This window comes from Cetorhinus maximus, chromosome 22 (assembly GCF_964194155.1).
Source record: "Cetorhinus maximus chromosome 22, sCetMax3.hap1.1, whole genome shotgun sequence".
Classification (NCBI taxonomy): Eukaryota; Metazoa; Chordata; class Chondrichthyes; order Lamniformes; family Cetorhinidae; genus Cetorhinus; species Cetorhinus maximus.
Genome location: NC_135900.1, coordinates 60,720,655 through 60,734,168, shown reverse-complemented (window position 1 = coordinate 60,734,168; position 13,514 = coordinate 60,720,655). Strand labels below are relative to the sequence as shown.

Below are 13,514 nucleotides of genomic sequence, written 5' to 3'. Positions count from 1 at the left end.
CTCCCTTATGTTGTGCAGTGTCTGCATTTTGCCTTCCTGATCCAGAATTCTTCAAGCTGCTTACACTTCCTGCAGATGTGTTTTGTCATGGATCAACTTGGCATCCAGAAGCTCCCATATTTCACAGCTCAACATAACACCTGTCCTGCCATTCTCACTTATGATATTTAATTTACTTTAATTACTTTCTTCCTATGTATGTTACATTTTACTGTGTTTATTGAATGCTAGTACCACTGACAACTAGGGTTATATGCTTCTTAACTACAAGGTATGTCTTCGCGTTCTTTTATCCTGTGTCTCCACCGCTCTCCTCGCGCTCTTTTATCCTGTGTCCCCTCCGCTCCCCTCGCGCTCTTTTATCCTGTGTCTCTGCCGCTCTCCTCGCGCTCTTTTATCCTGTGTCTCCGCCACTCTCCTCGCACTCTTTTACCGTGTCTCCACCGCTCTCCTCGTGCTCTTTCATTCTGTGTCTCCACTGTTCTCATACTCTTTTATCCTGTATCTCCGCCGCTCTCCTCGCGCTCTTTTATCCTGTGTCTCCACCGCTCTCCTCGTGCTCTTTCATTCTGTGTCTCCACTGTTCTCATACTCTTTTATCCTGTGTCTCCGCCGCTCTCCTCGCGCTCTTTTATCCTCTGTCTCCGCTGCTCTCCTCGCGCTCTTTTATCCTGTGTCTCCGCCGTTCTCCTCGCGCTCTTTTATCCTGTGTCTCCACCGCTCTCCTCACGCTCTTTTATCCTGTGTCTCCACCGCTCTCCTCACGCTCTTTTATCCTGTGTCTCCGCCACCCTCAGCGAAAAAAACCTCCTCATCTCAGTCCTAAATGGCCTACCCCTTATTTTGAGACTATGGTCCCTGGTTCTAGACCTGCTCCCAGCCCTCGCCACCAATCAGGAGGAGCTAGAATTTGCAGTCGCTTAAGGATTTCCTTACATTCCTTAATACGTTCCATCCAGCGCTCAAATTTACTTTTGAGATGGAGCAGTCTAACATGTGCTCCCTTTCCTCAATGTGCTTGTTGAGAAATCCACAAATAGGTTCTCCATTACTATCTATCACAAGCCTAATTTCGCTGGGCAATATACATGTTGGGATTCATGTAGCTCCACTCGCTATAAGATTTGCCTTATGAGCAATACCGTAAATAGGGCCCTAGCCTTCTGAAAGCTTAATACAGAAATAAAGCATGTCAAAGTTATTCTGTGGGCTGTGGCTATTCTGATCAGATCATTGTTCACTGTGTATTGCACAAGCTTGCAAATGGGCCAAAGACTGCCATTTTCAGACCTTCAAAGTGCCCAGACTACCTCAAATTACCCTGGAAAGGCAAAGTATCTCAAAAATTTGAACAACAGGTTAAGGAAACATTTTCACACTGCTATTACACTAGTGGTATTTTCCATTAACAGGATGCTGCTGTCAGTCCAAAAAGACACCTGGTTAGCACACAATTGAGCAACATCATAGATGAATTTCAATGCCAATGTGATGCCAGGTACATAGACCATATGTCCCAACGATTCGCTGTCAGCCCAGCGAAATTAAGCTTGTGATAGATAGTAATGGAGAACCTATTTGTGGATTTCTCAACAAGCACATTGAGGAAAGGGAGCACATGTTAGACTGCTCCATCTCAAAAGTAAATTTGAGCGCTGGATGGAATGTATTAAGGAATGTAAGGAAATCCTTAAGCGACTGCAAATTCTAGCTCCTCCAGATTGAATCAAACAGCGTGCTCCTTTGGTTGTTCGTAATATACAGAGTACAAACCGTACTCTACCACTAGTGCTTGTAAAACTCAAAACAAAACATCTGCTGTTAGCTGTGATTCTACAATGGGCAGCACTCAAAATAATCCTGAGTGTGCTAATAGCTACACTAACAATCAATTTAAGAAAATCAATCAACCTTGTAACATGGCTCATTTATGCTTACAAGAAGTGACATTCATATGCAGGAACCCGTTCTCTGCAAGCAAAAGGAATATGTTAAAGCCTTACACCTCTTTTGAATTAACAAGGAGCTTGGGGAGCCGATAGCTCCCTGTTACTTGCTCCATGGCAACGTCTTGGCCAATCAGAGTTGACTTGCCAACCAGTCGGCACCCTTTCCTCCTGTAGTATAAATGGTTGTGATCATTTGAAATTTGGCACTCTTTTGTTTGTCCTGATGAGTGCAAGGCAAAGAGCTTTGGCTCTTTTCAGCAATGTGCAAATAATTATTTTGTTGCGTTATTTAACTGCAGCCAGCATTGACACTTGTCATTCTTTTGAAAAGAAATATGTGTTCACATTCTTGCATCTGTAATGTCATTAGAAATTAATCTTAATTTCCAGGGTGGAAAATTTTATACTCTCACCAAGTGGTAAATTATCTTTGACTTGAATTTTTTTTTTAACTTTCTCATTTCTTTTATGCAGATTGGGAAAAGTAGCAGCATATCTTTATCACAGTCCAGTCCTTCAACTGCAACAAACCCTGTACATGGTAATAGACAAGTAGGTATCACTGTATTTACACCAGTACTAATGGCTCCAGTGGACGTGCAGTATATTTTTGTGATCTTAAGATGGCAGGTTTGTTTTTTAATTGGATTCTGAGTGTAGCCCTTCAATAAAGCTCAGGTGGCTCCCACAGATTTATGTTTACTCCAAAATTCCTGTCCAGTAATAAAACAGCACATATTTTAACTGGTACCAAGTTACTTGTACATCTTTATGGTAAGTAGCATAAGTATGGAGTATATTGACATTTTAACAAATTGACAAAGACCATACTGATACTTCCTTCAAATCACACTGGGAGAGAAAGATACCTAGGACACAAAACTGAAAGAAAAAGCTTCAAATTCCAATGTGACATAACCTCTTTCTTCAAAAACCAAGAAGCTGGTAGATGGTAGAGATTTCCTCAAGAGAACCTTAATCCCTTTAATTCTTTAAAACTTTCTTTGGCTCCCCGGAAGGAAGAAGGATTAGAACACAGCGATGGAACTATGCAGTCCAGTTCAGTCCTGTTAAGTGTATAACTGATTTTCCATGTTTTCTTACACACTGCTGGTCAAGGATTGACAGTCCCAGTGAAGAATTCTGTAGTACTTTTAAAACCCATTTATCAGGAAAAATGCTATTTTATGCTAAAATAATAAAAGAGCATACGATTGCCTAAAGAGCTTGGGAGTGCAGCATTTGCTTTGGCTGATCAAAGTCGATAGATGAACAATTAACAGATTAGCATTTGTGATGATAATATTTGTATCGACTGCAAAACTTATACTTCTCTGCTAGAATGAAGTCCCAGAAAAAATATTTGAACTAACAGCTTTTAAGTACGTACTTTTAAAAAAGAAACCACCATAATTCTGAACATCTAAGTGGATTAAATTGTAAATGAAGCTTGTAGCTATTATCCAGCTGGATCAACAGTTGGGAGAAAGCTCAAGTTGTGAGTAAGAGTATCTTTAATTAATCGGATTCTTAGTATTGTGCGATTATTGAATGAACAGTAGCTGCAGTCATTGGTATAAACAGAATTGGGCTGAATTTTCATTTGGCTGAGGAAGTGGGGCTGGAGGTGAGCAGGCCAGCAATTTCCCACTACCGGTTTACTGGCGTGTTCCTGCTTCCAGGCCATTTTGGAACCGTCTGGATTGGGGGAGGTGAGTGTTGACAGCCACCTGCCTGCAAGTTGTGGTTAACCAATTAAGGCCACCTAAAGGGCCTATTTAGACCACTCTGCTGATGCTGACTGGAATTTTACAATTGGTGCGTCCCCCGTCTCCCCCACTCAACCCCCGCCCCAAGGCCCAAAAGCAACCAAGGGATGGAGACGGCCTCCCGGCGGAAGACTGGGAGACCAGTGTACCATCCGCAAAGAAAATCCCCATCCAACCCTGCATTTGCAATAACCATTGGGCCACAGCTGGTGTCCAGTGGAAGGGTTACCCCTGAAGGATTACAGCCTGGCAGTTGTAGCCTCTTTGTATTTATTAACTTGTAAAAAGGACTTCAAAGGCACCTCCATCTTGAAGTGTGTTCTCTTTCTCCTGCCTACATTGGCAGCTCTCACCCCTGACAGTGTGGCTTGCAATCTTTCACTGCTGGCGGGCCTCCTGCAAAATCACTTCCAGGATCCCACTGCTGTCGTCCCCAGGTTCCAGGCCTGAATTACTCCTGCCATCAGGATTGGGACTCTGGAATAAAATTCCAGCCCACTATCTCTGGTTTGAACTCAAGAAAAGCGAACAATGAATTTTCCTACTCTAGAGCTAGCCTTGTTTTAGGTACTTGAATTTCAGTCTTGACTTATTGGTATTCCGTCATTCCCCACAACTTTGGCTTTCTATAATTTCAGGGGAGGGCAGGTTTGAGGATTATCATGTTGGTGTCTACTCCATTTCTCCTCTACACAGTGTGATATTATGCATTAAAGATGCAAAATATACATATGCAATTATGGTTGGTGTTGGTCAAGCACACTTCCTTAACAGGTCAGTGAAGCACTGGCAATGATGAGCATTACAGGCACATCCACTGGCTGAGGCATCTCAGGAGAGGTAGTATCATTAGACCAGTAACAGAAATGTGGGAGATAGAGGGAGAGACAATGGAGATATTTGTGGCACTAACAAATTAAAAGCTGTTAACTCTTATAATGTGCACATGAGCCTGTGCTAATTTGAAAATTCCTGTTGATTCCAGTCTCTACAAAAATGGCTTGTAGTCTTATGATTTGACTTGCAAAATCCTATTCATATTACTGAATGTCATTTTCTGTACAGATCCTATAGTTAGTGGTTTGCTGTCATAGATTGGGTGAACTCATATTCAGATAGTTGTGTATCAATTATCAATGCTACTCATTGATCTTCTGAGACCAAATAAATTCTCTGCCTAATCAATTGTTGTTTAATCTTAATCTTGGTTCCATCTCTTCTCTGTCCAAACTTTCCATTTTTTTAAGGGGAGAGAAAAAATGTGTGTATTGATTGAACTTTGTTTCTTTTCTTATTTAAGATGCTGTTGTGTGGTGAAGTGGACCAAATTCTTATTTTAATATAAGCTTCTGAATTTCTGAAGAAAACATCCCTAAATTCCACCTTACACCCAGAGTCACCATCTCAAGAATATATTGTTAAATAGTCATATTAAAGTGACTAGATTACTTATTTTTGTCAATATCTCCATTTAAACCTGCTATTACTGTATTTAACAAACTCAGTGTTTTTGCTTTCTGTTTATACCGGAGTTTAATTCTATTTCTCTCTTTGCAGCCAAAAGTTCATCAGTGAAAACTGATTTTATGGGGTATTAGTCCAAGACAGTGGTTACAATTGGCACTGGTACTCACCTTTAACTGCACAATGGACTGCATCGATAAGACGAAAACCTCTGCTCTGAAGACGTGAAGAACCCTCCCTCTCAGCCAATACCTCCTAGCGGCCTTTTCCCCCATTCTTTTAGCAATGGTGAATGAACGTGTTGTGACTTACCGATCATTCCTTTGTTTTATGAAAGAGAGCCCTATTTCACTTGTTCCCTTTGGTGGTGGTTTAGAGATGCCCAGTAACGCAATATAACAAATTCTAGAAAAGCCGGGATAATCATGATTTTCTTCCCCCCCCACCCCTCCACCTCCTATGGGGATAGTTATAATCAGAAATGTTAATCATGATCTAAAGCAACTTGGCAAATGCGCAAAGATAAAAGTTATCAAAATCTATTTTTTACCTGGACATTTTTTTAAATTCTTGACAATTGGCAGGATTTATAGAATCCAACCTGATTAAAATTTGTATCCCTATAGATTTTATATAAATGATATATCCTAACATAAAATGTTGTTTTGTGACATGGCAGGTCTTGCGCAGTGTGAGGCATTGAAGGAAAATGTCTAACTTTTGTTGTACCAGCACTCACACTTTAGTGTTGCATTTGTAATTCCATCCCTGAAGAGACCCAGCTACCAGAAAACAAAAATATAGGTTTTTTAAATACAGTCTTTCTCTGTGGAAGGCAAAATATATTCATTCATTGGCACAGGTGGAATCTTGAGAAAGTACCCTTTTAAGTTAGGAGAGTAATGGAAACTTGATTGCCACCAGCTTTGTTTCAAGGGATGTTTCAAAAAGGTGGAGTTTTCTAGCTCAATAATGTCATGTGTCGTTGCAGAGGGACTGATGAGAGATTAAGTAGAGAGCAAAGGTCAAGGAAGTGTTAATAATGTCTTATTATTCAGTGTTAAAAGTGCACTTATTTGTGATGGATCCTTCCCAATGAGAAAAGAACAGGCAGGGATTAAAGGAAGACAAGGATGTTCCTGTAATAGGGATGGATTTTATGGTTTTTAATAATGGATCGAAGTTGAAAGAGGACATTCTGTGAAATAAACTAAAGCTGGTGTGCAGAGACTGTTAAAATGAAGTTGCAGCACAGATAAATATTTTTCTTAAGCTAATCATCATCCACCCAGTTGAGAGATTGTTCCTTTGTTAGTGTTAATTTTCATTAATTTATGATTTGTCATTTTATTAATGCTCTAACTGACCAGGATAGGTTCAGAAATAGAATTTAGGAAAGTCGGAAATTGTGTGTTTATATATTTTTTAAATAAATTTGGATTGAACTTTTGCTATGTACATTTTGTTAGACTGAAGATTGTGTACATATCTGTTGTTATTTTTGCACAAATGTTTGTCATGGTTAGCTTAGGAGCTTATAAGTATTTTAATTTTTCTAATTTATTGTGGGTTGTTATAAAACTACAGGGGGTGGGAAATAAATTCCCAATAATTAGAATAATTTTTTATATATATATTAAAACAAAAGCTGAAGTCTGTCATGAATACAAGCTTTCCTTCTGAAACTGGCTGTGCTCGTCATAAACTGCTACTGGGCAGTGAGATGCAAAAGAAGTCCGTGACTGAAGGGAACAGCTTGGTAACTATAAAAAAAGTATCAGCGGTTGCCCACATTGTGGGTTTTGGTATTGTATATTGTACCAGTACAAATCATGGACGCAATGCATAAGCCTGTCAGCCATAAAAAGACAGCAGATTACTGTATGCCTTCTTTTGTATTGATGTAACAATTGTATATAAAGCTGATCAAAAACTTTGTAGAAAATAGTTTATACAGCATTATTATATTATTGCTGAATCTCAGTGAATTCTTGGGAAAAGAAAGTTTTTCTATTTACACCTTATTTTTTGTTACACTGTTGACCCATGGCATTTTGACAAAACTCTGTGGGTTTTGCATTGCTGGTCAGTCATGGGTGTGTTAATACTGCTGTTGCACAGACAAGAATTTGCACCTGCCTCATTGTGCTTTCCTACTGCAGATTTCAATTTATTCCCCCATCCAGTGATAAAGAAAGCATGTAAAAATCATCCTGCGTGCCATACTGTAACCGTTCTCTTTCTGTAAATGGATTTAATAACACTACGTATTTTCACTTTGCTTTGTGCACTTTTCTTTTCCATCTCTTCCTCTCACTTCACAGCACCGCCTTCCCCCCCACCCCAACCCAACCCAGCAGTGTCATTGCATTCATTCCATGCCTACCTTCATCTTTGTGGTATTGTTAACAGAATGGTGTCTAGAATAGCTGTAAATAGTTAATTTGATGGCATACAGAGAAAATAAATTGAACAAACCTTGTTTCTGATTGATACTGCCATGGTTCAACACCCAGCTTGGAGATATTCTCTAGTGAGGGATGTATTTTTTTTTGTTTTGTTTTGTAACAGGCTTTGTAAATAAAAAATAATTTATATGTTTGTAAGAAGTGCACTTTCCTGTTGTATCTTTAATCCAATTTGTAGACTCCCTCCAATTGTTTTCGTTTTTTCAATCAATACGAGAAAATGTTTATAAGTTAGCTACATGATAATTGAGTCAACAATTTGAGTTAATGAAAAGTGGTTTCTCTTTTCCATCAGTACAAATAGTGCCATGGGATTTAGGTGTAAAAATCAGATTTAGTCAGATATTTTGATACCATTTCCAGGAACTGGTCTCGCACAGCATCTCCAAGACATCTTTGTTGAGCACGACACCAAGCTTGTGTTCCCAGGTTTGTCCAATTATATTTTTAAACATAATTTTAGAACTTTTAAATATTAATAAAGATGACTGTGGTTAATGTTTTAATGTTAAATCTTAATTGGCATACAGATACCAATGAGCCAAGTTTAATGTATACATGTAAGCAGAGCTAATCTTGACCTGGCCAAAGAGTGAAGTGGCGTTGGCAGTATAACCCAGGCCTATCAGCTCCACAACACTGTAAGCAGGTGCTAGACTAAAACCCACTGTACAATGACTCCTGGGACATACTTCAACTTTACTTTAGCAAGAAGCAGCTCCATCGCTGCAACAGGTCTTCAATTGCCCCATTTCTGATAATTCTATCAGTCACATCTATACCCTGCATCAGCTGAACCTGATAGTTGGTTTTCTACCATTGTGTTTATCACACTTCGGCTTAGTGTTTTGGCAACTGAGACTAATTGAAAACATATGACTAGAACTTAACTGTATGCTTAAATCTGCTAACTTAGATGACTGAATTGGTATGGTCAGGGTGGGATACAATTCCAATTACAGTATAGATCCTGGGAATGATCTGCTATTGTGACATTCATTGGATATCAAATTAAATGTAAATTGTTTCTATTTAGAAAGCTTTAAAGGGAAAGGCAAGCCTTTTTGAAACTTAAAATACTTCAGTTAGTTAACTCATTGGCAATAAATCATCTCCAAGGGCCGAGTTACATTCCACTGTGATTAAGTAGTCCACTTTACAATATTATACCAGCGGGAAATTATTTCATCGGTCTCGTGCTACATGTTCTGGCTAATGGTTCGTTAACAGCATGACTATCTCTAATCTAGTGACTAGTCTCAATTACATTCTTCAAAATGAGTACAAATTTTAAAGAAAATTCTGTAGAATTAATGGGTTTTTTTTAACCAATTACATTCTGCAATGCATTCATACTGATTTACTGTCTTCTGTATAAATCAGCACTTTTCTGATATACTATACTGTGGTCAGGGAAATCCTTTAATCCTAATCGATCCAATGAACAATAAAAAGATTCCAATAAAATAGATCAACTTTATCAAACAACTCCTGCCAGTTCACACCATCATGTATGTAGATGAAGATTTAGTACAAGAGTAACATGGTCTGGATACCATCTTTCTAGACGGTATCTACATTTTATTTAACTTATGTGCCTTTCTTTGAAATGTGCAAATTTTAGGCCCTTATGAATAGATGAGACTGAAAGGATCTCTAAAATTCACTCTTCGTTCATGGATTGTTTTAACTTCGTATTACACGTTGTTATAATCCCAGCTGATGTTACTGCTGGACAAGTCAGATCCCAGGGCGGCTTGATAGATCCTAATTTTTATTTCTTTGTTTAGTTATGTGGAGAGTGGCTACTGAACAGTCATAGGAGTCAGCTGATGAACTTTTAACAAAAGAATAAAACATTTAATAAACAAGAAAAGATGAACTAAGTTTACATTACTGCTTCACCCACAAATATACCTTTACTGATATATACAGATTCATAAGGATAAGTTACAAAAGCTGTCTTATACTCTCATGTTACGGGTAAGTACACAGTCCATGTAAACCAATAGGTGATCTGTGGTTAGGCACACCACACTCTGAACCCAAGTGACAGATGCCATGGATCTCTCATCAACTCCCCCCAGATGCTTGTCACACCGTGAACCAACTGGTCTCACTGAACCCCATCTTTCACACAAGGGTTTCCAATCTCCAGTCTCCAAGAACTCACTTTGGAATCTTCTCCCAAACCGACAATTTCAGACGCCTTCCACAAGGGTCCACCTCCAGGGTTTCGAACTCTCCTTCTGATGTTCCACTCCCATGTGCTTTCAAGTTTTCTTCCACACGCATTCTCACTGGCTCAGCCATGCCAACAGATCACCAGTGCTTCACATGCCCATAGTAAAGGGTTACAGACCTTCAGCTGTCTCCTTGGACCTTCTGGCTTCTCACAAGCCATTTTTGCTTTAAGTCTGCTTCCTGCAGCTCCTCACTCTTTACTTAACAGGACCTTTTCCAGATTTCTGTTCTTCCCTTTTACTAGAAGGTGTTCTCGAGGCCTTCCTCCGTCTGTTCTTTGGGGGAACTTGCATCCTCTACAGTTCCCTCTGCTGTGTCCAGCCTCTCCAGGCAGCTGGCTTCAACTTTAGTTTGGGACTTGCTATCTGTTCTCTTATGCTGCTTCTGCTGGCAACTCCTTTCAACCTTGGAGCACACACCAACTGCAACCAAACTGAACTGAAACTACTTTTCTGTCACTGTGGGGTCTCCTTTTGCTAGGCAACAGTAGTTACTTTCTACCTTTGTTTTGCCTTCCCTTCAAGAGTCGTAAAATCTCAAGAGAATGCAGGCACACAAACAAAGCCTTAGACCTGCTGTCTCCACTCTTAAAATGAAACTAGATCCCAGGTTTCACCTTTCACCCACAAATAGAAAATATACATTAAACTTAAAGCTAAACCTCAAACTTAAATCTTAATCCTATCACCTACAAAAACAAATATAACTTACTTAAACAATCTCTAGTTCCTAACAACATGGATAGGTCAATGCTTGGACCAATTCATGATGTCCTGCTAAATGTCGTATCTTCTCTTGGCATGAGAAATTACATGTTTAAGTAACATCTACTGCCGTAGAGTTGATTCCTGCAGTGTGCTCTGTTCTGAATGAGCTGGAACTTATATAAATAAATCTACATAATTACTTACTAGCATCAAATGGGAACAAGTAATGGCTAAACTAGAAGATGAAGACAAAACTAGGTGAGCACTGTCATGTTTCCAGTGATATTTCTAGTGAGCAGACATATCTGGTAAATTTATAAACAACATGATTTTAGGACTAAGTGTACATGCAACAAACTACTTGAGTGGTTAGAGGTCAGAGATATCTGGTTAATTTAGCAGATTGATACCATTACATTTCTTGTATAGTAATCTTAATTAGCTACTTCAAATTGCTAAACTCATCCATGATAAGCCTGTAATTACCTAAGTTCAATCAAGCTCCGAATACTTTCTCCAGAAGGATGGAATCTATAAATTAATTTTACTTCTGGATATTTTTTCATAACTCAAGTGGACATAGTACAAAATTTCACATACTAAGCTGTTAACAGTTTAGGTTTTCCAAAAATACAGAAAAAAGCTATTTCCATTCACAGACTAAATCTCTCTGCATCCTTATGAATGCCAGGAGCGGAGTAATGTTCAATGGGAATAACTACCCTTAGCTGTGATGGATGCACTGATGAGCATATAGGATACCAGCCATATTCCCACATGTACTCCATGAAGTGTTTTTTAACCACTCTGTGAAATAAATGCATTCAAGTTGTAACAGGTAGATTTATTTACATGTTTGATATTGCATTAAAGGAGAAAGAAAAAGCAAGCCACTAATAGCACAATATTTGAAAATAATGAAGATTGAATCAATCAACAATGAGTTAAAATGTCTTTTACATGAACCTATTCCCTACAATTTATGCAATAAGACTTCTCAAAGTGAAACTCTGTAGTTGGCATGATTCCTGTGTTTAGCCCACAGAGGCCAAGTGTCAATTCCACAAAATGAAGTGAACAAGAGATTAAAGAATAAAACACATGTTTTATATAATCTCTGTCTCCAAACAAGTGTTCCATCACTCAAGATCAAAGACATTATTGAAGAGTTATTGCATGCCATACTAACACCTAATTTGACCCGTACTATTTCCTCATAATTGCTGAAACATAAACAATAGACTTCTGGAGTTGAATAACAAATTACACTTATGTAGCATATTAAAGTGATAAAATGTCACAAAATGCTTGGCAAAGGTTATAAAAAGAGTAAGAAATGCAGGGAGGATGGATTGGGGTGGTGACTAAAAACAAGATGGAAGAGAGATTTTGAGGAAATGTTAGCACGGTGATGGTTAGGTAAAATGCCCGAGTGATTTCAACCAAATTGCAAATCGTAAGGATTAGAACTAGGGAGGGCACTGGAGTAATCCGAATTTGGAGATGAAGAAAACATTAGGCATTTCAGTAAAAGTGAATTTGGAGGCAGAGGTGAGCAAAGCTGTAAAAGTGGAAATTAATGGTCTTTGTGTGACAAGAATAAGGAGTTTGAAACTCAGTTTGGCATCAAAACAGGAGACCATGGTTGTGAATCAATATCTTATGGATATGACAGAAATTAGAAAGCAAGGTAACGAAGGGATCATTTTAGGTGGGAATGGAATACAATGACTTCATTTTTGCCAGTGTTGAAGGAAATTTTTGATCATCACTGACTTATTATCTAAGCAGTTGGACAGTTCACTAGTTAAGGAACCATGAGTGGTGAAGGAGATGGTGAAATTGGATGTTATAGATGTGGGAAGGCATACAGGTGACAGTTAATTTCATGCTTTTGAATGATGTTACCAAGGGCCAACATGTAGACAAGGAAAAGGGGACCAAGGATCGATTTTTGGGCCCCACCAGATGTGTCCAATGAATCCATTACAGGAATGTTGCTGACTGTTGGAAGGCATAAGAGTGGAACTGTGTAATGATAGTGGACTGAGAGATGAGAAACAGAGAAGAGATGGTAGAGAAAGAGCAAGTTAAACATTTCAGTGAGGTCAACAAGGACAACAAAGGATAGCACACTGTATCCGCAGTTACAAAGGATGCAATTGATTATTTTTATGAGGGCAGGTTGGAAATTGGATTGAAGGACAATAGTGCTTTTGAGCAAGTCATGTTAAGAGGGTATGTTGAGGTGAGAGAAAAATTGAGAGTTTGAGAGGGTGTTGGAAAGAAAGCTTTTTCTCCAGGAGCGGCAGGTGATTGCAAAGAGAAGCAGGCATGGAAACATGGATAATTAAAGGAAGCAAGTGATCATTAATAACTTTGTTGAAGAGAAAGGTCTCAAAATTAGCAAGTCTACTCAAGGTAGCAAGATAAATGGATTGGCTGAGAGTTTGGATAGAGATAGGTATATGGAGTGTGATTTTGAATCAAGGGAAAAGAGAAATTGAGGATGGGATGCAAAGAAAATTTAGAAGATTGAAATTCATCGAAGGTAAGTTGTTCAGCACAGAGGTAGAGTAAGGTGTATCTTAGAGCATGCTGAAGGTATTTTAGCTAGGTCTAGAGGCGTCCTTCAGTACTCACCAGCAAGGGTGCCCAGGATGATAGAGGTGTGATGCAGGTGAAGAAGGGTGAAAGTGCTCACAATGCAAATTTAGATGAGAAAATTGAGGAAAAGAAGAATATAAGGAGGGGACCGCCATCCAGTAATATATAGAATATCCAGCGCTGAAACAGGCCATTCAACCCAACTAGTCTATGCTAGTGTTTATGCACCATTTGAGCCTCCTTCCATCCTTCCTCATCTAACTATCAGCGTAACCCTCTATTCTCTTCTCCTTCATATACTTATCC

General features: G+C 38.9%; 1 protein-coding gene and 1 long non-coding RNA gene across 2 annotated transcripts in view; one reads left to right on the top strand and one right to left on the bottom strand.

The window, feature by feature from the left end:
- The window catches only part of atxn7l1 (ataxin 7-like 1), an 89,570-nt gene extending 81,779 nt beyond the window's left edge, over window positions 1–7,791 (top strand). Inside the window, exons 8-9 of the mRNA XM_078568416.1 lie at window positions 2,424–2,501; window positions 5,276–7,791. Of these exons, the coding sequence (XP_078424542.1) occupies window positions 2,424–2,501; window positions 5,276–5,293 (96 nt within the window). The 3' untranslated portion in view covers window positions 5,294–7,791. The remainder of the gene's footprint in view (window positions 1–2,423; window positions 2,502–5,275) is intronic.
- The window catches only part of LOC144696745 (uncharacterized), a 62,474-nt gene that overhangs the window by 36,290 nt on the left and 12,670 nt on the right, over window positions 1–13,514 (bottom strand). The gene's annotated exons all lie outside the window — the stretch shown is intronic.